The following is a 25104-nucleotide window of genomic DNA, read 5'->3' as shown; positions in this document are numbered from 1 at the left end:
CCACCAGTCTATTAGTATTGGCTGCCGAGCAGTTTCCCCAGAGCCAACAGGGGTCAAACGTCCTGCTCAAAGCCAAATCGACAGAAAGTGGTTCTTGTTCACTTTCTAGGTTGGCTGATGATCCTATTCTGGTCACAGCCAAGTTTCTGTAAACTTCAGAAACAACAACACCCACCCATAAAGGCTCCTGTATCTGCTCATAATGTAGTGGGATCACAAAGAGGTCGATGCTGCTCTACAGAGACATCACCCACACCCTGAGCTGTATCTTTTATCTGACTCCACTGTAGATCAACACCCATACTTCCTCACATACAGTTCACCTCATCAATATTCATGCTTCAATTTCATCTGTCTCATTTTCATCATCCGTTAAATCTTCCTCATCCATGGTTGCGAGTTTGTCTCACAGCTGCAGTTTGTGGATACTGTGGGTTTATACAGAAACCGAATGTATAAAATATCAGCTGCAGCTGCTTCATATTGATTTGCAGCCATGTTACATAATCCACATCTCAGTTGTTTCAAAGCTCTTAAGGATTACTTTCAAACTTTATAATAGTTTTTGCCTGGATTGACCTCATCAGTGTTAGTGACGGTAATATTACCGAACAGAGATACAAGTCCGGATGGAATCCCTGACATCCGTTTCTATCAATAAACTCAGAGTGAGGATATGTTTTATATCTCATAAGTATGGGATTAGGGAACAAAGAAGACAATCAAACGCAGTGGCTCCAGTGGTCACAACAATTACACAAACATGAATCCGAGGTTATCCGTGGAAATTGTGGAAATGTGCTTTTTAATAGGGATCGGCTAACCTTGTGTACAGCACACCTCTTCCCCTCTCGAGGATTGTCATCCCCTCCCTTCTTCCCTTACCCTCGCTGAAATCAATAAATGCAGGACATGAAGCAACCCCACAGTTATATTCAATATGTATATGTATTTATATGTATAAAAACAGGGGGAGGGAAATATAGAACCTGCACCCAGGGTCCCCGCGAGAAGGCGTCTCTGCTTTGTTTCGCCCTGGAGGTTCTGGCTGTCTCACTAACTGTCCACATGTGCCAGGGCATGATCAAACACATTCAAATGCTTGCATTTGCCTGGGCCTCTCCTGTATCTCATTAGTTGGTATATTGCTCTGGGCGACCTTGAGGATTGTTTAAAATTCACAGGAACAGACTTCACAATGTGTGTGTTGGTTGTTTGCTCTCTGCTGTAAAAGGGCTCTTTGCAAACAGTTTCAACCTTAAAGGTCGCAGATGATGGATAATTATTACACTCTAATGTTTGTTTCCAGAGAGAGAGGGAGCATCAGATCGATGTAAAATAAGAGATTCTGGCGCAGATTTTTAACAGATGCCTATGAAAAGGCACACACAAGTGAGGTGAGACTCCTGCCCTTTAAAGACAGCAGGAGGACACGTGTGAAGTGAAGCATATCTGTAGCAATGATAACCCTAATCTCATTCATCTCGAGGTCATCCGTGGAGGTTAACGTGCACTCATTTTCTTTTCACTGACCTCACCGTGGGGAGAAGCAGAGAAAAGGCATGCACCTACCGTATTCTGTGCAGATGTGGTTAAATAAACCTTAAGACATGACGTTTCACCTTTCAAAGGCCTAGCTGGCACATTAAACCAGTCATCCAGTGTCATCACAGTTGTGTAATAGGTTAAAGGCAAATGTGAGGTCTTTTTATTTGAGGCATAAACAAGAGAGACAGACAGGCTGAATGCTGTTTAGGAAAAAGAGAAATTGCATATTGAGTCACTCAGGATCAGATTCAAGCGGCCATCTTCAAAGATTTCTTTGAAGTTAGAGAATCACATCTGATCACTCGGATAGTGAAAAAAATAATGGTTTTTTTTTTCTTGATGGCAAATTCTTGAAGGTGCTGAGAAATCAATAAAATCAAAATGAATTACAGGTTTATTTTCTTGGTAAAACATTTGTTGTGTCCTCTCACATTTTCACTTTAATTGAATCTTTTCTCCCATTTAGGCACACACAAACTCTCTGTCTAGTGTTTATTTGTAGCTATTTTAGGTGAAGCATCCTTAATGTGTTAAAAGGGTTCAGCCAGCCAGTATATATCTCCCTCCTGTTTGTCCTTTAGGGAGGTCAACTTGTTTAATTTGCTGTATTTTGTGTTCTGTTCTGTTTTGTTGAATATTCACTTTTTCTTGCCTTGTTTTTTTTTTTTTTTTTTATCTAAAACATGTGTCCTCATGTCTGCCTGGTCGGTCCCTAACAGTCCACTCACTGTCTTTTCGAAGCTTTTGTCTGCATCTCACAGTCTTCTTCAGCTAATGAAGATGACCAAGGTCACATATGACAACTTAATATGTGACAGAAATTCCACACTTGGCTGAGCTTAAGGTATTTTGTTACACATGCTGTTTCTAAAGGTCACGAATGAAATTCCAATCTCGGATCTCATGCATTTTAGTTAAAGCTGCCGTAATCAACATTTTTAGCAGCAGCAACAGAGATAATTATAACCAGACTCTGCAGTTCTACTAGCTGGTGACTAGCTGGTGAACGTAGTGAATTTAGCAGCTAAAGAGCCAGATAGTTCCTTCAGGAGTTGGAGACTAAAAGCAGAGTGAAAAGAAGAGTGAATGTTGTGCTTACGTTCATAAAGTGGCCAGAAACAAAACTCCAAAAGTTAATGTTTGACCATGTCTGCTGGATGCGTAAATAAGCAACTGTTTGCTAACATGTTAACCATATCGACTTCAGAAGTTGATATTATGTCAGCGTTGTGTTTACAACTTGTGCTGCCCCCAAGTGGCAAAAAGGAAATCAGTTACTGCAGGTTTAATTCCAACTGAAGCGACAAATTTACCCCCAAAAACTTTAGATCTGTGTGCATGATTTCTTTTATTCAGCCATTTAACCACAAGACAAGATCATCCATCACAATTCATATTTCCCCAACAGCGGTTCACATTCCAGCACCATACACACAGATCTTTTATTATTACAAACATTAGCATATGCTCTGTGCACTAAAATGAAAACACTACTGAATGCGTCTCATTAACACAATCCTTACATGTAGAATCTGAATTAAAATTATTATAGTATTATTAGGCCACAACATACTGTATCTTCAGGTATAAAATCGAAAGGGAACAGAAGTATGGAAGCTAAATGCATAGAGATGTACAGCACTACAGTACTAATAATTAATTTATCTATCAAAAAAGAGTTTCTTAAAGTTAAATATTTTATAAATTTGGAGTGGGTGAGGCTGTAGTGTGTTTCATATTTACATCATGTTGTCTGCTTTGACCACCAACCTGTGCCACAGGCAGATTTCAAAGGCTACAGGCCACATTCAAAATTAAATGCCCAGGCAGAATTTATGACTCTATTTACATACAATACAGTTTTGAGATTTGCAATAAACATCAGTCTGTGTGTGGAAGTGCATCTTTTGGTGTCATTACATGATTTTGCTGGTGATATGTGAAAGACACACAAAGGCACAGAGAGTGGATGTTACAGTGCTTTCCAGGACGGGTGGGGTGACCCATCAAATGACAAAAGATACACTATAAAGATCTACTATATACAATAATTATCAACCAATTGTGGAATGATTAAAATGGATTTTGACTAGAGGGTTGGATCAAAGTCCTCATTAGACTATGAATATTACCATATTTACTCACAACTGGCCTGTGAGACCATAATAGATATGAACAAATTATACAGTTCCACACATTTTCATTTCAAAAACATCAAGTAATCCATCAGCAGTACTTCAGTCTCTCTTCAGTAACAAAGATTCCACACTGTGAGTAAAAAAAAAAAAGAACGACTGAAACACCCAAACAAGTGTTCGTTTCAGCGACAAAGAAATATTACTGTGAATAATAAAGTGCTGCTAACAAGATAACTTTCCTTAAACAGCGCATTCAAAGAGAAGAAAGGTTCAACAAGTGATACAGCAGTCACAGACAGCGACTTGGACAGCTAGGCAAAGTGAGCTAGACTACATCATTCGTTTTCCACCAGATACCGTATACAGTACAGCACACAACCCAAAGAGAGAGAGAGAGCAAACAATACTGCAGAACTCAGTGCACAAGGCACAAAACAAGCCTTGCACCATAGCAATATGTGTCCGCCTCCTAGGACACGTAATGGACATTACTGAGTGCAAGGAACACTGGGAGTTTGACACAAGATGGGTGACGGGCACCTTCAGGATAATGAAAACCTTCCAACAGGCTGACATTCACTTAGGTCCCCATTATTTCATTTCATTTTTTCTTTCTATTTCTCTTTTTTTCTGAAGATGCTTCGTAGTTGTCACAGAGGGACAGCAGGCAGCGCTGCAGCTCACGTTTGTGTGAAAAGATCCAGACAGCTCTTAAACCAATTCCCCAGACTCTGGAAGCTCTACAGGTAATCTCAACTCAGAAAATGAAGATTGTCCACTGACAGAAGCTTCCAGTCTGGATCAGGCTGATCTGACCTGAAACCGCTCCACAGTGATAAGGCTGAAAGGCTGAAGGCAGAGGAGGCTGGATTTCTTTTTTAGACAGGCACTTAAAACACAAACGTTCTGGTTTTGTCAGACAGATTTTTGGTTTTGGGGGCTGCTGATTGTGATTGCGTACTTATGTCATGGTAAAATGGATAGATGATTTATTTATTCAACCTTGCTGCCAAGTTCAGCACTCTGGCAGCTGTGCAGATACTGCTTCTCTTGCACAGTCAATATTAATTTCATCAAATGTACTGCTAAAAAGGAATGAATGGCGAATGACTTTCTTTGTTTTGTTTGTCTTTATGACCATAAATCTTATAAAACATGACATTTTCAGTATGAAAAGTATTTTGTCTAACAATACAAGGAGTAAAATGTTATCCAGCAGGAGTAAATAAGTAACAACAATATGTGGAGTGTTACTGTCTAATACATTTCATTAAGAAAATTAGAATCCTTATAGCAATACACCAACACATTTGTGTACTCAGTAACTTAAAAAGGTACAAACAACTTATTCCTTATCGGTGGAGCTTTGGGACTTTTTTTAAAAGGGCAGTGCACCATCTGGTGGGGGGAGACAAAGTGGAGCTGCGCAGCATCTACAGGCTACAGTGATTCAACTATACAGTATGATTGATAAAAACAAGTATTCTGCACAGTGAACTGATCTCTACAGCTACAGCGCTCTTTAACCAGATGATAATAAACAGACTGTATTGCAACAGGCTACAAAGAACAGAGCATAAGCACATATCAGTAACATATTCAGTGAAAAAAAGTTTAAAAAAAGGTTGGTTGATTGATGCAGACACTCTTTTTCCTTCTTTAAAATATTTTTAAAATATTAAAAACCTTCCCCCATCTATCCTCAACTCCCCTCTCCACATCCGCCAGGCGACATAGTGCCCATCGAGTTTTTGTTGCCTTGTGTGACATGAGAGGGGCAGCGGAAGACGTCATGTTGGAGAATCACACGGGGCTGTTCTGTGTTTGGTAATGACGCCCGAAATGTGGTGACAGTGTGAAAATTATTCTACCAATGGATCTGTCTACTTCTAGTTGGTAGACCCTTCTCGTTCCTCCGCGGTCTGAGAAAGAGTTTGTCGGAAGTTAAAAACAGTCGCTCAGAGCTGAGAATCAGCTCCCAGGCTGTTGAGCTCCTCCGGCGAGTGCTTCTCTCCTCCGGAGGCAGACGACTGGCGGAAGCCGGCCGAGATCTCGTCGAACGTCCGGCCCTTGGTCTCCGGCACTTTGAAGTAGGTGAAGATGAAGAACGAGAGCAGCAGCACAGTGAAGATGATAAACACGTAGGGGCCGCACAGCTCCTGCGGAGAGAGATAAGAGGAGAGACAATTATTTAGCAGCGTTCAATAATATGACAGTAAATGGAGTATGAAAAGTATGAAAATGTGATGATTACTGACATGTTAAATGTGCCGTAAGCAATTGCCATAATGGGGGAAGTTTGTAATACTAGATTTTGGATAAATCTTTGCAGGAGAAAGGCAACATTTTTTAATTCTAAATGAGTCTTTACTTGGGTTTAAATTCTTTCAAGAATATTCTGCTGAAAATCAACAATTCAAATAGATCCTAACTAAAAGGAACTTTGTATCATTTGTCTCAAATTACGTAGTTCTTTCCAGGAAACTTCCTAAGAAGCTATGAACCCATAAAATAGTGTTACCTCACAAACACAAATGCTAAATCCAAATGTTTTCTCCTGTCTTTTTTTTTTTACTCACCTCTACATACTGGAATCCCATTCCCACTATGAAGTTGGCAGTCCAGTTAGAGAAACCAGCTACAGCAATGGCTGAAGGTCTGGGTCCCTGCGAGAACAACTCTGCCACGATGAACCAGGGGATGGGACCCGGTCCGATCTCAAAGAATGCGACGAAAGCAAAAATGGCCACGATGCTCAAATATGACATCCATTTGAGCTGGTCCTACAAGACCAGAGGGCAAGAAGGAGGTTAGTTACTGGTATTTACTCAGTAGGAAACTTGACTACCACCTCCAGCATAATCGCTACATATATTCATTGTCTTAAGGAGAAACCTACCAGCAGGGCCAAGGCAATGGTCATTAAGACGGCAGAGCCAGCCATTCCCAGCAGCCCCAGGAGGTGCAGAGACCGACGTCCTGCACGTTCCACAACAAACAGCTACACAAAAAATAAACAAGATGAGGAATAAGGTCAGTGCAGTACTACAAAGTAATAAACCATTATCAGTAGTATTTCAAAGTTTTGACTGAAATGTGGAAATACCATTTTCCACCTCAAATTTGTCCACAATTTCACAATCCTTCCTGGGTGAAAATATCTCTATAACTAGTTGCTTTTGACACCCTCTTTTATTTGTACTGTAATGGTGATTTCACTTCAAAATTTAAAAACTTTATACTGTACTCACCGACACCACAGTGAAAGCTGTGTTGACGACACCGGCTCCAATGGTGGCATAGACCGGCTGCTCAACCCCGGCTTTCTCAAAGATACGAGTGGAGTAGTAGAATATCTAAAAAGTACGACAACCAAAAAGATTTGAACATGAGAGAGTTTCCTTTTTCTTTTTTTTTTACACAGCTGACATGAAGTTCTGTTCAGGATATCTTCTTCTGATTTAGCTCTACTGTGAAATAGCAGTTGAAGGTGTGCCAAGTGTGTCAGGGAATAGAGATGTTTCTCTGTTTCTGTGTCTTTTCATCAGAATCTCCATGACAATCCTCAGAGTGAACAACAGGATAACGTCTTGGCCGGGACACTCACAGCGTTGATGCCAGACAGCTGCTGGGAGAGCTGCAGGATGACAGCGACGATGAGGGGCTGGCGGTAGAGGGGCGAGCGGAACAGCTCTGGGATGGTCACCTTCTTCTCCCTCATCATCTGCCGGCTCTCCTCCTTCATCTCCTGCATGTCAGCGCTCACGTCTGTGGTGCCTCTGAGCTTCTTCAACACTGAGATGTGAAGAAAAAAACTCTTAAGATTTTTAACTCTACAAGCTGCACTGTTCCTTTTCCCCAACTCAGCTACATTTATCTTTGTCTTTTTGGTTACTTTTATTGCAATCTGTGATGATTTTGTTGAATTTTAGGACAGAAAAATCTTGTGTTTTCAAAGTGTCACTTCTTTACCCAATTTCTGTAAAAACGCAGCACTATTGGATTAAAAAGTAATTAAAAATCATGCACAAACACAGCAGCTATGACTAAATACTTCAAGCTGTAAATGCTATGACCTCTTGAGCATGTGTGTCTGTGTGTGTGTGTGAACTCACCAGTCTTGGCCTTGTTCTCTTCGTTCTTGTTGATGAGCAGGAAACGGGGGCTCTCGGGACAGAGAGGCAACAGGATGCACTGCAACACTGCAGGGACGAAGATGAAGCCCAAGAGGAGCGGCCACAAGTTGTCGTTGCCCATGATCGCCTCCATTCCAAACACCTGAAATCAACCCAGACACACATCACACACATGAACCACCTGCACAGCATCTAGGACGCATTTGTAAAAATAACCTAGCAGGATGAGGAAAAGCCACACAGTTGTATTGTTATCTCATAGGATAATCTTAAACTTCACTATCCATGTTACAGTATTAAAATAAAACTACTGGAACAATTACTATCCACCAACCTGGGCAATGAGAATGCCGACGACAATGCCCAGCTGGTGGAGGGTTCCCAGGGCTCCTCGTAGGGATGTTGGGGAAACCTCACCCACATACATGGGCACGAAGCCTGTGGAGAGGCCGGAGTAGAGGCCCACCACAAAACGGCCAGCGATCAGCATTTCCCAGGAGCTCGCCATCTTCGAAAAGCCCATCAGAATGGCTGAGATGAAGGACAGGACGTTGACCATGAGCATAGAGTTCCTCCTGTAGGGAGAACAAGATTAATTTAACACACTTAATTCAGACATGTCATGCTACCTAAAAATTACATTTACAGATTTGCACGCTAACGTGTTTTTTTGATCACGTGAAGCTCAGATAGTGATTGTTAAAATTGTTCATTTAACCATAATGTGTCCGTTATTTTTGCCGTGTTTTGTGTTATTTCTGTGCTGCTTTTTATGTTCTATGTGGACTCCAAGAAGAGTGCGGGTCCTGATCAATACCGTCACATTATTAAAGAGCAACTTCACACCAAATCCACTTTTTTTCATTTAGTGAATTGTGTGTGCAGTCCCTTTATTATCAGTTGATCCTGGTCCTAGTCAACAGCGTTGATTTTAGCATCTTTCCACTGAAAATTGCAATTCTTTCTTCTAGACCAAAAAGCAAATATGTGAAAAATCTATAATGTTGGTGTTCCACGCTCCACCCAAGAGAGTGAGTGTCTACATTTAAAAGCTTTTTTTGAATTTGTGAAGGGAGCGTATACAAGCTGAAATGGGTTGTTAAATTGCTCTTTAAGAAACATCAATGTGTATTCCAAGTAAAAAGTTTCAGTCTAACGATCACAGCTTTAATTTTTATTCCTTTTATGGAGAAAATGTATCCAGCTGTTTCTTTTAGAAAACCCCCAAAGGCTGTCATGCTATTGTAATACCAGCAATTGGTTTTGTTTTTTCTTTTTACCTTCCAAAGCGGTTGACAAAGAGTCCGACGGAGAAGGAGCCAAAGATGCCACCGACAGAGAAGATGGCGACAGCGATGGACCAGATGGCCGTGAGGGAGTTCTTGGTGATGGGCTCCTGGTAGCGCTCAAACCACGTCTCATTGATGAACTTCTCAATGATCTGCCACGGGGGGGGGGGGGGGGGAACCAAATGTTAAATGTTTTTCTATACAAATAAACAAGATATATATTCTGAGCTGATCATATGTGACAGTGCAATACATACATACATATATACATACATATACATTGTTATTGTATATATTTTTTACTTCTATTTTTCACTTAAATATTGTAAATGTGAATATTTTTTATTCTTCATGATATTTTATCATGATGATATTCATGAATCTAGAAACATATAATCATCATTATAAAAGTGGTATGACATCATAGTGTTAAGGTCATTGTTATAGTTACATAAACTCTTGGGAATAAGATCATGTGCGTTCATGTGTTTTCCTCTTCCTTAGGCCAATACATAATGATGGTTGAGCTGTTGCTGTGCGACCAGCTGATGGCAGCACTGTATAGTCATTACCACTTCCTGACAACCAGGAAGTTCCGGCAGGCAGTCCAGGCGAGTTTCAAGTTTCAGTTCCCCTCCCCCCACCCCCTCCATCCTCATCACAGACGACTATGTTGACAAACACGCCCAGGCCAGCGAGTGACATAAGTTAAGCAGCAGCAGAGCCTGTGTCACAGTGACACATCTCATATCATGTATGCAACCTCTCGTAACTCTGTGACTCCACCAGTATGTCTCCCCCCCACCCCCACTCCCTCCCATCACCACCACCGTCACTTCCATATTTTAACTCCAGCTCTGTCGTCTGCGATAGTGTAACATCCCCCATACTTGTTTTGAAACACTCGGCAGATGACCTAGCACCAGAGCTCTACGTGTACTAGAGCTCAATGATGGCATGTGGAATAAATACTCAGCAATGTCCTTATCAGAGAGTTATGAAAAGCGAGGCTATCACTTGTTTTCTATGGTGGAGGGATACATATAGAGTGACACTCTTAACACAAGGCTTGGGTCATATCCAAGTCACATCACAAGTGTGTCATCATATCCTGCACTGTACCCCTGACCTTCATCCCATCACATCTACCCTTTCAAAAACTGCTTTATTTAGAAGAACTCGTACTGATCTCTGGGTTTATTCATTTGCAAGCAGCGGTGGAATGAACTAAGTACATTTACTCAAGTACTGCACTTAAATACAATTTGAAGGGTACTTGTACTCAACTTGAGTGCATCAATTTTCTGCAACTTAATACTTTTCAGATTAAGATTTCTTGAATGGCTGAGAAGTTACATAATTATTATGTGTTCTCTCCTTAAGTCTTACTCCAGGCTGCAGTCCAAACCTCCAGCTGGCTCTAACCACACAATGAAACAAGCTGTCTATTCATGGTGTCAGGCTGCCAGCGTATGTTGTTGGAGCTGGCTTGTAGCCGTAGTAGTCGTCAAGGTGAGCAGTGTATTCGGCACACACAGGGTGAAATAATCTTTCTTCAACACTTAGTTGTCTTTGAACAAAAATAAGTAAGTAAAGAACAATCCAGCACACAAGACGCGATATGCAGTTCTTAGATATGTATTGCTCCAGGAGGAGCAACCTTGTCATTGGCATGAACAGCAATAAACTCAAGGAAAGAAAACATTTAGAAACAAACTTCATCAAGGAAAGATTGATCTCTCCCCCTAACCTTTAGCACCAAAGATTCTCTAATACAAACAAAACACAGATGACCCCCTCGATTAAATTTCCAAATAAGGATATTATTTGCTTTGTGGAACAGGCAGACATGCAGCAGGAGGAGGAGGACAGGACGGCGAGCTGCAGCTAGGCTGCTGAAAGAGCGTATCTAATCGGAGACGCTCTAACACAGCGCGGTACCTACGTCACTGGCAGCAGCAGCATCACTGCAGCCTTTATCGCACACTGGAGAACAGTGCTGGTGATAATCTCAAGTGCTGTTGCTATATAAAAGTTGCACGTGTAAAATTATAGCCTCTAAAGTGGTCATTAACTTATCGAGGATTAAGAGCCTGTGTTGAGTAACTGTTTTTTCTGCACGCTCGTTCTTAAACTGTTTGCACGTGACGTTGCTGAGACCTCTGTGTGTTTGTGTGTGTGTGTGTGTGTGTGTGTGAGACCTAGGCAGCACATTGGGAAGGGGATAAAGAGCCGAGAGGGCAGGTTCACACTGGCCCAGTGTGTAACAGACCACATATTCACCGCCTCCCTGTCAATCTGCAGCCCCTCACTCAGCCACACTGAGCTGAGCCCCATGAAGCCGAACACGTGCTGTTTTCGTGGTGGAGGCAAATCTGTGCTGCTCTAACAGCTGTGGTGTTGTAGAGGCAAAATACTGGATTCAATATTATGGAATCTTATCAAATATCCTGATTACTTTTCAGCAAGCAAGGACAGACTAAGAGCTGCAACAATTAGTCGATCAACAGCAACTATTCTGATAATCGATTCATTATTGAAGCATTCTTTTTAAGCAATCCCAGTTTCTCAAATGTGAGGATTTGCTGCTTTTCTCTGCTTTACATCATTACAAACTGGATATCTTAAGAATATCTTTTGGACTGTTGGTCGGACAAAACGAGACATTTGAAGACATCACCTTGCACTCTAGAAACTGCGACAGACCTTACCCCATTATCTTTCATTGATAGTTTATAGACCACGTGATTAATTGATTAGTGTAGTAAATAATGAGCAGATGAATCCATAGCTAAAATAATTTTTCTCTTGTCACTCTTTATCCACAACCAGTTTACAAAACAACACAAAGGCTTCCTAATATTGAGTTTCATTACTGCTGTTTGCACAATCCATGACGATTGCACAACTTATGCACAAATGTCTCAAGGCCTAAAATCCCCTCTTTTACATGTGCTGCCCACTTCGCCTTCTTTATGACTCAAGACGAAATTAACAAGAGATCACATCTTTACCCAGACTCTCTTTACTGTCTATTTCCTGTATATTTCAAATGGTTTGCTCAAACCAAATACAATAAGGAAATGTACTTTCGTTCCCCACTTTTCAGAGACAGCTGATGAAAGAATTCACATTTTCAAAGCGTCCTTCTCATCAAAGTCCAGGTTAGCTCTGATAGTGTGATGACAGTGGACGAGCAAATGAAAATCAGGATGCCCACACCAAGAGAGAGCACCACAAACAGCTGTGACTGTAGATCACTGTGACAGTCGGTCTCCAGCACACCGAGGACTCTGCACACATGTCAAAGGTAAATAAAAGGAGCAGGCAGAGCTTTGGCCTGTCTGGCGACACACCTGTGACCTGTGGACAGACAGCTGTGTCGTCACAGGGTGTGTTCAGACAAACGCAAACTGGGCAGACAGAAGTTATTATATAGAGATTGCCCAGGAAATGAGTTTCTTAGGTGTACCTGTCTGTTAATAAACCTACTGTAGATTTAGTCCAGAGGGGGGCATGAAAACATCTTTTCAATTACTTTGCATTGTTAAGGGGATAAATGACTGTCTACGTCCTTCATTTAATTTCCTCTGAATTTCCTTGTCTGGCTTTTCCCAGCCTGCTGCTGGTCAGCAGAGGTCCATTTTTGGGCATTGGACACACTCTTTTACACAGGAATCAGTCAGAGTCTGTTAATACAGATGTCCTTGGACCTGATAGGCCTGAATGCAGCTATTATTATCTCAACCCTCAACCCACCCCCCCCACACTTTCTGTCCTGTTCTCCAATCCAACAAGTGAGTACTGGGGCTAGGCTGGCCACTGTATTCATATACTGCAGACCCAGTAATACTGCATCTTGGTGGGCTAAAACAAGCTGTAAAAACCCTCTTGGAGATACTGTTTGAATGACATGTTTGCAAACACATAACTCACCTTTTGAGGGGCATTGATGACACCGGTGTTGTAGCCGAACTGGAGGGAGCCGATCACAGCTGCTCCAACACTCATCATCAACGGAAACGTTATTTTCTGCAAGATACCACAAAGAATAAGAAGTCTTGTTATTCGAAGTTATTCACCATCATCATTTTATCAGCTGGACAATCCATTTGAATCCATTTGCATGAGCTGGAATGAGTACAAATAGTAGTTGTCTCATCTTTCCAGTTGGACACGTTTTACTGACTCCAACACGCATCACCTTATATAATGAAAATGTTAAAAGTTAATGCTAATTTTTGGGACAAAGCATTCACTATGCTGTAACACTGACTGACCTTTTTTTACTTGCAGTTGTAACAAAATGTTCAGCGTGTCCAACCTAATTTTATCCCTCACTGTGTATTCATATCAATATCAATGAGTTCACTGTTAAAAATAAACTAAAATAACTTGGATGTTGGGTATCAGGCCAGATTATGCAATACGGTGAAATTGGGATGCCCATAAAAGATGTCTTATGACATAAGTTCAAGAAGAACAGGGAAGAGACTGAGAAATGTATCTTCAAACTCTTACTGGACACAGCCAACAGCCAACAGACAGACACCTGGTCACAGAAGCATGTTTACCGAGTTATGTGGACAACCTTTGCTGAGTAAAACTTGGGGTCACGTCTAAGGAGGCTCCAGGTTTTACTCAGCAGAGTTATCCTGACTGAATAATCATGCTTCTTGGAACTTCTTGTCAGTGAGGAGACCAGTTTGACCAGTTATTCACCATCATCATTTTATCAGCTGGACAATCAATTTGAATCCATTTGCATGAGATGGAATGACAACAAATAGTAGTTGTCTCATCTTTCCAGTTGGAGTTTTACTAACTCCCACACATATCACCTGACATAATGAAAATGAAGTTAATGCTAGTTTTTGGGACAAAGCATTCACTATGCTGTAACACTGACACCTGGTCACAGAAGCATGTTTACCAAGTTATGTGGACAACTTTTGCTGAGTAAAACTTGGGGTCAGGTCTAAGGAGGCTCCAGGTTTTACTCAGCAGAGTTATCCTGACTGAATAATCGTGCTTCTTGGAACTGGTCCAGGTTAGACCCAAGTCTACATGTCATTGTCTGCGTTCCACTTCCTGTTATTACAGAGTTCACTTGTTGCTTGATCTCAGCAGAGCCCAGTAGATCAGTGGAGATTTTCCTCATACCAAAAAGTTAATAAACCAGACAGGAGTATGTCGCTGTCTATTTCCTCCCCTCAGACAGGCAAAAAACAGCCTCTAGCTACAATTTACCTTTTTGTTGTTCACTCAAATCGGCTATCATTTCTGCTTCTACTAACTGTAAGTTAGTGTTTCAGCATGTACATCTCGCTTACTATTTCCATCTGTCATATCTCACCATCAGTCATCATGTCTGGATGATTAATGTTTTGACTTTGAAGTCCTGTGATTCGCACCAATCCTTTGCCACAGTGATTCACACCAGATAGGTTCGTTATGTTATGGCAACAAAAGGCATGACCTTAACAAGGGTAGATGTCACCTCACAATCTCTTTCCTTTATCATATGCAGACAAAACAAGCAGAAATTATTTATCATTTTGTTGCAAGGATCACACCTGTATGCTGTATGCCTTGTGATGTGTCTTTGAGCACTAAGACCCTTTAGAGTTGTGTTTCTGGCCTTCTTGGAAATGTAAGTCCAATATTTATTCTCTTTCTAACTTTGTTTTATCAACAGCTGAGGGACATATCTGATTCTTTAGCAACTAAATGCTCCACTATGTCCATTAACTTCATCTTTCTGCTGTTTGGTGTTGAGTAGGTAGGTGTACAGTGGGTTTTTAAAGCTTTTTCCACTTAAAAAAAACGTGAGCCGAGGGGAGCTGCAGAGTTGTGTGATTACTTTCTGTTGGTTCATCACGACGAAGCAACCCCTTTCACATGCAAGTTGTCATGTGATCCATTGTTAATGTAAAAAAACATTCATTATAGAAGTATCTATTCATTCAATCATTCAAGTGCCTCATGTCATTGTGTCTCCACAAACCTTCTGAAGAGCACACCTCTGATTCAAAGCTTGAGGGTGAATCTCTGGAATTTTCATTAAAGCTTCCAGAGAGGAAGATAAACACGAGAGCCGACCCCACAAGGCTTTAATAAAAAGGACAGTTCCTTTAAAGTATTTGAAAGGATTGTGCGTGGTCCTCTGTAATATCACCATAGTGCTGCAGGCTGCTTTTAAATGGCAGTATAGCTGGTGACAGAAGTAGCCAGTCAACAACTTTTCTGTGTGGGCCTGAATTCTTCCCCTGCATGATGAAGAGGGAGGAGAGCTGGAAGAAAAAAAATGTTTCTGGAGGCATTCACTCCAGCGTGTTCAGCGTGGCTAAAAACACTTAAAGACCCACCTACACTTCTGCGCCAATAGGGACTCTTGTTATGAGGGTCATCAAGTCCACGGCAGCACTGCTTAGGCACAGAATATAAACACACTCACTTTTCAGCATTGTGGGCCGGACTCTTAAAGGAGCCACTTCCCCAGTGAGGAGACCAACCAGAAGTGATGTTGTTCTGCCAAAGCCACCGCTTTGAAGAAACGGCACAAACTTTCAGTCAACTACCAGCTGCTTTTTGTCTGTCCCCTCTGGGAAAAGTCATCACGGGATACTGTTTAAATCTCGCTCCCTCTTGGGAATAGCTGGAATTATTTGCAAAAACTCCCTTAAATGTGGATGTTTGAATCCAGCTGCAAGCGGCTATCAAAGGTGTGTGTTCAGGAGGAATCAAACACTCTTCTGTGACATCTTTACCTTTAACCTATATACAAAAAGACCTCCCTCAGCCTGGCCTCAGTGCACACATACTGTTTGAATAGGCCAACGAGTTTTAGTCGAACATATAGCAATCACTAAGTTTTGGGACTTTCTTCAATACAGTGTTTTTCATTTTAAATGTGACAAAGATGTAAAGCATCATCTCAGCGTTCATATAAAACTGGAGGAAATCCACTGTTAATAAATTTGTATTGTTTGTTTATTATTTTGATTGTTATTGGTTACATTTAAAATGAATAAGTTTAACCTGAAATGGCTCCAACACACATCAGCCAAACCTCCCCCGCTCCTCGCTCACCCGTCAAGTGAGTCAGGTGAGTTTGATATTGTTCCTCGTACACAGACACCAGAGGCAGCAGTACACTATATGATTTCCTCAATGTGGAAACAATGAAGTCACACCCAGAAAAACTATTTTATGAAGCCACCACTGGTAACCAGTCCTCTTCTGGTGCCTTCAGGTGTCTCCCAGGCATGTTTCACTCAGCTGCAGCTTTCAGTTTTGTTTACATATCTAAATGGAGCTTTTGTGTTTGTTTACTTACACAGGATGGCTAAGCTAACTACTCTCGAGGGCCTGGCATCACACTGCCTACCACACTAATCTACATGTAGCCTTAGTGTAAATCTGAGGAGGAATCCACTCTGTTAGAGAGATAGTATTTTTGAAGCTGATAATGACATGAATAACGTAGTGTACAAAAGAAAAAAAATCTAATATGAACAATGTCGATAGTATAAATGACATAGCTTTTAATATCAGTACAAGCCAGAATAGAAGAATTAGCAGGTAATGCCTTGTCGTTAAGGGTCGAGAGAACTCTATGAACATTTTCAGTCATGATTCAGAAAGTTTTGGGTTTATAATACTGTCAAACTGAGGAAAAGTCAAGAACCGCTTATGGAATTCAGCCTGTACAGGTCTCAGTGACTTTTGTTCACATTTGGCCATGTAAAAGAAAAAGCAGAAGAAAACCTCTGACTGGAACTGACAAATACAGACAAACTCAGCCACCAAATCCCACCGGCATTTAGTTGGTGGCTGGTGTTCATTTCACACCCGTCCCCTGAAAACCAACCTTTCTTCTCCTTCCAAGATTGAATCAATGCACAGTGGTGATGCTGCTGGTACATTTTCCCAACTAAATACATCTGGAACATTGTATAGGAGTCATGTTTTTTAAAAAATTGTCTTTTCATTAAAGTGTCAGACTTGAATCAGCACCTGGTATGATGAGATCAAGGTATGGTAATAACTCCCTCCTTCCATGCCTTTGCTTTATTTACATGATCCGAAGAGCTGATAGACATCCATGCAAATGTGTCCTCTTTGCATGTGAAAAGTAAAACATGATGTGGGTAGGCAGAAAGGACATTTCTGTCAAGTCATTGCTGCAGTATACAATTAACACTGTTGATAGTAGCTTTGGTTGCTTGGCACCACAGACTCTCTCTTATTGGGTAAACAGTAAGAGCAGCCAACGGGACTGATACAGAGCACATTAATAAAGCACATTAAAATCTGGAGAAGGAAAATGGAGATCTGTGCAAACATTTACTGTACACACCAGCTCACACCATGCTATTCCAGTTTTCTCCAAATAAGGATATGTGCAAGTATAACTGCTAATATATACCATTGCTTCACTTTTTATGCTTTTGAGCCAAGATGCAAAACCTCTTTAAACATAAAGTTGATCTACGAGATTCAACAAACATAGAAGATGATCCTGTATACTCTATCGCTAACCCTAAAAGTACACAGTTATTTAATGTGACCCCCCTTTTTTTTTTGGTAAAATACATCTACTAATACTTAAACACACAGAGAGCCAAACCAGGAAACAGTAACTTAAGCTCTGACAAGCAAAGTCAGCTGACCTAAAAAGTTCTTGAAAACATGACAGTGTTGCGGTAAACTTTAATTAGATGGTTTGACCACAACAGGGAACATTCAAACTGCTGCCAACAACACTTTGAAGTAAAAGTGAAGCCAATAACCCACATATAAATGTCAACTAGTCATTAGATATGAATACTGTGCTGGAGTTGTCTATCTTATCTAAGGGGTTGTGAGGTGATCAGTGGGAGAGGAAAGGAGAAAAAGCAAAGCTCTGTTACACACATTTGTAATTTTTTGTCTTCTCTTATCGTTGCTTTTTTGTGAAATGTTTGCTAATTTGACTTGTTTGGCCCTCAAACTGTTATTTAACCTGGTTTAATCCATCATGAAAACTGAAAAGTAACTAGTGACTATGGCTGCAAATAAATGTGTTGGAGTAAACAGTTCAATATTTTCCTCTGAAACGTGGTGGAGTAGAAGAATAAAGTTGCAAAAAATAGAAATAGTACTTCAAAATTGTACTTAAGTACAGTACTTGAGTAATTGTAATCAGTCACTTCCCATCCCTGATATCAGACCACTGTTTTGCCACAGGTTTGGTACAAAATGTTTTTGTATAGCCGAATTTCTCTTGCAGTATGCTTAAACACCCCTGTTGTGTCTCTTAATACTCAAATGAAATGACATTTTGTTCAAGTAGTAAAGTCAATATAACAGCTGACAGAGGGAAATATTTAGGCAAACATCCTAAAGGCAACTCACAAGACAACTAACTTCAACACTAAACCATAAGCAGGAGACTGCGATGGCTGTATTACTTCAACTGATATATCATCAGTAATTTCTCCTCTTGATAATCATTAACGGCCTGTTTTAGTTTAACAAATGCTGCTTAATTGTACATCTGTTCATAACCCTCACCCTATGAACAGAGGCTTATGATCTGCTTGTGGTATTTTTTACGGCAACCTACTTAGTTTCTGAGTCATCGCAGCCAGAGAGTTTCCTCTGAATCAGGTCACTCTGTGTTTAATCGTAAGCAGGCTGTAATTCAATGCAGTTTAGTTCCTCCTGCAGTCAGACTCTCGTGATGGCCTACGCTGCTACCATCACGTCCATCCGCACGTCACCTCGACGGTCTCAGTTTACACAGCTGTGGGGAATCCAATATGTGCCCCGTTCTCACCTCAACTCCTCTCAGCTCTGTTCAGTTTTAATGCCTCCTCATTGTGACCGGTGCTGTTTTTAGTGTTTGTTTTAATGTTTATGCTGCACCAGAGATGGATGTCATTCTCTGCATTAGCACAGTTCAGACTGTAGGACGCTGTAAACATTAAAGTTAAAGCCCAGATGAATGCTATATGAGTATATTTTTTTAACACTATTTTACTTTACATTCTTTATATTTTACCAGTGGCTATTTTTTTTTCACTGTGGCTGATATGTGATTGATAGTAAGTTCTCTTCTTTCATAACCATAAGCAGTTGGTTCAGTTATTGTTGTTGCTCTCGTGTGTGTGTTTGTTACATGTGAGGTCTGTAAAGTGCAAAGAGTACACAAGTTGAAGTTGTACCGCGAAGCAGAACAAAGGCATTGTGTTTGTCTGATTAAATTATCTGCCTCCGGTTTACACTTCATTCAGGTGCAGCTTAACCCTTCAGGAGAAGTAAGCCTGATCTTTACAGGAACTGTGGGCAGAAACCCAGATGAATAATGTAAAAGGGATGGGCATACTAACTCTCTGAGTTTCCTGGTAGTTCTGGTTATTATCAACCTTTATTTAAAAATAGAGAACCATGACAAACTAAAATTGTTTACAGTTAGGCCCTGTGTTTGGGAACGTTTGTGTGGTGAATACAAACAATATGCCTGTGTGAACGCAAAGATTGGACTGACGAACAGTTATGAGGAAGCATAAGAGGACGAGATCATCAAATAAAACACAGAGGAAAGGTGTGTAATCATGTCACAATTACTAGATTAAGAAGTAAAAATGCTTAAAATGTGAATATTTAAAAAAGTAGATGACAGATCAACAATGTCCCACAAATGTTGCATCCAAGCAGCCTAAATAATCGATCATTACTATTTTCAGATACAGTAGCTATTTAGCTCAGTTCACATTATGTAACAACAGCCTAAGAGTGCTTCAGGCAGTTCAAAATGATTCTGCAGCGCAGTCAATGAGAGGAAATTGATATTTGTTAGTCGGAGGTGAGACCAAAGGTGTAGAGGTCGAACACATAAATTCAAATCTGATTTACTTAACCAAGCTAATTTTAGTCGAATCGTTAGGTCAAAAGACGCCCAGAGACGAACAGCTCGCCTCTGCATTTCAACCCCTCCATGTGAACAGTGATCAGTACAGTGTGCACAAAGCCGCCCAGTTTCTCAACAAAGTGAATTAAACATGCACTCTTGCTTGCTTGGTCATCTCAATTCAAACCCTCCAAGATCTCTTAATCCCAATTTTTGCAGCAAGGCCTCATTAAGCCTCATTAGGACATGGCTGACAGTTAGACTATAAGACATACTGAAGGGAGCTAGTCATGCACATGAAAGTAAATCTACTGGACAGTCATAAGGAAGGCAGGAGTTGGCAGGTGACTGAAAGGAAGTGGATGGAGAGGAATTAAGCCTGAGCAATTAAGTCTGTACAATGTGAGGCTGGTTGCTGGCTCTGGACTCCCAATCAAAATACCTGTGCTCTCAAGTCTGTAGGAGTAAAATGTTTAGGGGCTGTTTTGTTCAAAACAGAGCAGGTCAACTGTATGCTTGACCCCAATTACCATTTTTATTCTTTGTAGAGAAAAATGAGGTGACAAAGCTTACTGTTGTTGAGAAAGAAACTCTTAGATGGACAACAATGTGAAGTTAGACATCATTAATATGGCATGATTTAAAGGATGAGCTTTAGGGTGAATTAGGGTGAATAACTGCATAATAATTAGAATGCAGCTGCACTGAAACAATGAGATTTAAAAGGTGAGTGAAAATTACTGAAAATGAAGCGGAAAAAATGAAATTAAGTTGTGCTCATTTGTGCAACTACCTGAAACTGATGCACAGTCCATAAACCTGGACCAAGTCTACTGCGTGAGATCAACAGGACCTTAAACAAAAGTTGCCCGAGCAGGTTTTAACAACAGCATTAATACCTCTCTGAATCCGTGTTACTTCCCTGGAAACGAAACTGTAGTCCTACCACTTCCTAAAGCCTTTTCTGTGAACTTGAGTCACTCGCTGCATTTTCCACGTACTTGATTTCATCTGTAAATAACTTGGAATAACACTAAGTACAAGACAGGTATGAAAATCCGGACCACGAGATGTTAATGGGCCCACGCTAAACTACACGCAAAAAAACGGCTCAACACTCCCAGAAGCAACAAAACACGAGAGAGGGAGCGAAGCAAACAGCCTGGGAAGGAAAGGGTCAAGGCTTTAGCACCCCGGGGTTGGCAACTGCGTATTCCCTCGGTAGGCTCTCACTCTCTATGGAAATCTGCTGTGTCTGTGTCACAGTGGAAACTGGGAACAGAGAGAACCATTCCCATCACGTCCACAACAAACCCGTGCAGCTTAAGGTCCACAATAGCACAGTGTGCATGGATGAAAAACAGTGTGGAGAGAGAAAACAACAGCTAGGGAAACATTTTCTGACCACCATGTCAGACTGCGGCTCCACTGGGTTTAACTGGTCTTACATCAATGAGAAAATAGGAGGAAGAAGAAGAGGGACATTTTAGGCGTACGTGCTTCACTGTGCTGCATATTTGTATATGTAACAGTGACCACAAGCCGCACCAGGACGGAGACAGCATTATCAGATACCATATAAGTCATGTTTACTTTCTGAACAGGGAGCATCACAGTCTATTTATGAAGACACAATGTAAAGAAAGAAAAGTTACAAATGTTCCTACAGCCTCCTCGGAGGAGTCTTTGGGACGAAACTAACATTTGTTGTCAGTATCGATTATCGATCATTTCTCTGATGAAACCCCGAAAGTAGTGAAAAATTGCCCGGCACAAGTTCTCAGCGGCTAAGATGATGTAAGTCTTGTTTTGTCCAACAAACTGTCCAAAACCAAAAGCACAGGCTGAAAAAATTATTGATGACAGAAAATCGACAACAACTTTGATAAGTAAAATAATTATTCAAGTAATTTATCTGTGTCTTAAACCAGTGGTGGAATGTTATTAAGTGCACCTAATCAAGTACAGTTTAGCGGCACTTGTACATTACATGAATATTTTCTTTTTCTGCTACTTTACACTAATTCCATTAAATTCAGAGGGTAATATTTTATTTTATTCTACACTATATATACCTGACAGCTATAGTTACTGTGTAGATTAAGATTTTACAGCTCCACCAGCTGCAACTTAAAAAATGCTTCTTTAATGCATACGTAATGCTAATACATTAGAGCTGAAACACTTAGTAAATTAATGTATTAGTCAAGAGTGAGAAAAGTAATTTTTCAAGCAAAAATGCAAACAGTAGCTGATTCCAGCTTCTCAAATGTGACGATTTGCAGCTTTAAATAATAATAAACAGTATAACTTTGGGTTTTGCTCCGCCGGTCAGACTGTCACTTTAGGCTCTGAGAAACTGGGATAGGCATTTTTCAGTGTTGACGTTTTACAGACCAAGTGAGTACCTGTACGTCATATTCGTATCACTACTTTTACGCCAGGGAAGGATCTGGACACTTCGTCGACCACTCGTCTTACCAGGACGCTGTTATAAAAAACACTTTGGTATAAATAGCCCCTGTCAAACTTTTAGTCACGTAGCGATGTTTGCAGCACCAGACCGCCTCAACTACAGTCTACTGTGACAAAACACTGCGTCATACTATAAAACACACATACGTAACACGCAAACAAGGCGCGAGACACGACTAAGCCTTCCAAACACCCCACTCACTATGACGTAAAATTAAATACGGAAATAAACCACAAGAAAGCTCAATGTGAGCGGCAGTACTATTAAACTATATGTTTATATGGATATTACAGGAAAATAATATGCAATAAAGCGACTTAAGGTTACAATTGAGTGCAGACACGAACTGGACTGATACTATGTATTATAAAGGACATAAAAGCGCCCGAAAGTACTTTTAAGGGACTAGAAACACCGTTATTTGTTACATACGGGTAATAACGACGCAAAAATAACATAAATATTGTCTGCATCATCGCTGACGCCTCTTCGTCATGGCACACGTGGAAGTACTTCATGGGCAGAAATACTGTGAACTCATTGAACTCAGTCGGATGTTAGACTCACTGACAGCTTTAAAAAAAACCTCACTCACAGGCAACCCAACAGGTTTGACAGGATTTAAAAGCTTGTCGGAGTGAAACGAGATATAATCACCTTCCCCGAGTCCATGGCCGCGCTGTGAGGGAAATATTCTTATTCTTCTTTGTCTGCTTCTTTTGTGAAAGTTGACGGCGATGAAGAACTTCCTCGGGCTCTCCCGGTGGTTTCGCTCAGACGTCAGTCATCTTGAAGGTTTTTGCTCCGTTGAAATGACTTCAAAACCTCGGTCGAGTGTTTTTGAAGGGGAAGGTTCAGTGGGTTTTTGTTGTTGTTGTCTTTCTCTTTAAAAGCCCGGCAGCTTGAGTTGGAGGTCAGCTCTCTTCTCTTCTCTTGTGTTTGAAAGCTCCAGCAGCTTTAATTCACTTCATGGATGTGTAAAGTCTTCCAGGATGTTGGTGTTCAGCTGCAGCAGTGGCACAGCCTGTCCAGCTTTATGGAAACAGGTCCTTTAGGGGACATGAGCCCTTCATATGCTGACGCAATGTAGTGGGGTGTGTCGGCGCTGGAGGCCCATCCTCCTAAGTAGCCAATGACAGAGCACAAAGGGGGGGCAAGAAGAGGGGGGGCCAGAGCCTTTACTTAAGTAAAAGTAACTATACAACCTGCATTCAAGCCCTTATCTAAGTATAAGTACAGTATTATCAACTAAATGTAAAGTAGTGTCAGTGTCATATTATCATATAATTCTATTATTATTACTGCTGTGTTTACATGGGAGAAGCATTTTAATGCTGAAGCTTGTGGAAAGGGAGCTAATTTTAAGTTTGTGTGTAAATAGATACGTCTTTTTTTCCCCCCCTATTGATGAAATTATCTTTTAATGTTGTTTGTGCTACATCTTATGTCTCTATATTATTCAGTTTAACTTTGGACCCTAACTATACATTTGTTGTCATGCTAAATGACTGAAGGCCCATGTGTGACATCTAAACATTTTTGGGACGTACTCCAGGAGGTATAATCTATACACCACAGCACTAGAGTCATTGTATGACCACTGCAGGAAACCAGACTTAAAAGTCCTACAATCTGATGTTTGTATTTAAATATCAAATTCTTGTCTTCATTAAAAGTTAAATTGTTCAGGGATTTTCTTCAATCAACCATCATTTTTTCTCAGGATACTGCTCTCCAGTTGGTTTTGAGTGCACCACCTGTGTGGTTGCCTTCAGTCCTCAGCCTTCTAACAATGAGTAATTGAATCCATCCACATGTGTGATCTAATGATCTTTCACCATGTTGCTGATATGTCATGTCTGCCCTCAATTCAACCCCGTCGCTGTGATCTGGGATGTTTGTTACCAAAGGCTTGAAAAAACAAATTTTACAAATGAAAACTGCGCACTACCTTTTGTTTGGGATTGAGGGGAGGTGTCCGGTCTGAGTGTATATAAAAAAATTAAGAAAATAATTATGAGCACTCAAAGGGAAATGCATGTGTTTGCACAGTGAATGAAAGCTCAGAGAAGAGGGAGGGTAATGGGTAGAATTAGTTGAAATTTGTTCCCGTCGTATTTTATCTTCTGCCTTTGAAACCTTGGGAAAACAATAACCGGGAAACACTGAGGAAAAGGTCGAGCGTGAGCCACAAATGGACTGAACTGGTTTTTCAACAAAATGCCTTAAATGAAGAATGAGAAACACGGCAACAAGTTTCAGATTGTTCTTAAACAGTGTCACTTTGTCACAACCATGTTTCCAGGAATCGCTGTCATCATTCTCACTTAAACTATTTCCTCGAAACCAGTCATACATTTGCAGTAAAGGTAAATTGCCTCTAAAATGCAAGTACGTGGATTTTGCAGATCAAATTCAAAGCTAAAATGGTGGAGTGTAAAACTAAAAGATACCCTTCTCTCCTTATCCTCTTCCTGTCCAGGACTGCTACATCCAATACACAAGCAGAGAGGAGGTGACATCATCACTTTACAGATGATGCACAAGCCTTTTGTTACAGGTGGTGTCCGGTTGAAGCATTTTGAAATGGAAAGAAAATAATCATAATGGTAGAGAAGGA

The 25104-nt window shown here is 40.7% G+C and overlaps 1 protein-coding gene across 3 annotated transcripts; it reads right to left on the bottom strand.

The window, feature by feature from the left end:
- Window positions 1–4803: 4803 nt before the first annotated feature.
- slc2a1b (solute carrier family 2 member 1b) lies at window positions 4804–23501 on the bottom strand. Of its 3 annotated transcripts, none has more exons than XM_070901852.1 (10): window positions 23142–23501; window positions 13048–13143; window positions 9103–9263; window positions 8157–8397; window positions 7802–7964; window positions 7294–7481; window positions 6938–7042; window positions 6586–6687; window positions 6266–6469; window positions 4804–5845 (listed from the first exon to the last, which is right to left on the bottom strand). In XM_070901852.1, exons 1-10 carry the CDS (start codon window positions 23154–23156, stop codon window positions 5645–5647), a joined length of 1476 nt encoding a protein of 491 aa, XP_070757953.1. In that variant the 5' UTR covers window positions 23157–23501; the 3' UTR covers window positions 4804–5644. The 3 variants fall into 3 exon arrangements, with proteins under 3 accessions (XP_070757953.1, XP_070757954.1, XP_070757955.1); XM_070901853.1 differs by lacking the exon at window positions 23142–23501 and adding an exon at window positions 20809–20823; XM_070901854.1 differs by lacking the exon at window positions 23142–23501 and adding an exon at window positions 14975–14989.
- Between the last annotated feature and the right edge of the window lie 1603 nt (window positions 23502–25104).

The sequence above is a fragment of the Enoplosus armatus genome, chromosome 3 (assembly GCF_043641665.1).
Source record: "Enoplosus armatus isolate fEnoArm2 chromosome 3, fEnoArm2.hap1, whole genome shotgun sequence".
NCBI lineage: Eukaryota > Metazoa > Chordata > Actinopteri > Centrarchiformes > Enoplosidae > Enoplosus > Enoplosus armatus.
This window is presented reverse-complemented; position numbering and strand designations above follow the sequence as displayed.

Coding starts and splice junctions, on each gene's coding strand:
- slc2a1b (XM_070901852.1), bottom strand. Junction 9,264..13,047: donor TCATCAATGCCCCTCAAAAG/GTGAGTTATGTG, acceptor CCCCCGTGGCAG/ATCATTGAGAAGTTCATCAA. Junction 5,846..6,265: donor TGGGATTCCAGTATGTAGAG/GTGAGTAAAAAA, acceptor CTCTCTCCGCAG/GAGCTGTGCGGCCCCTACGT.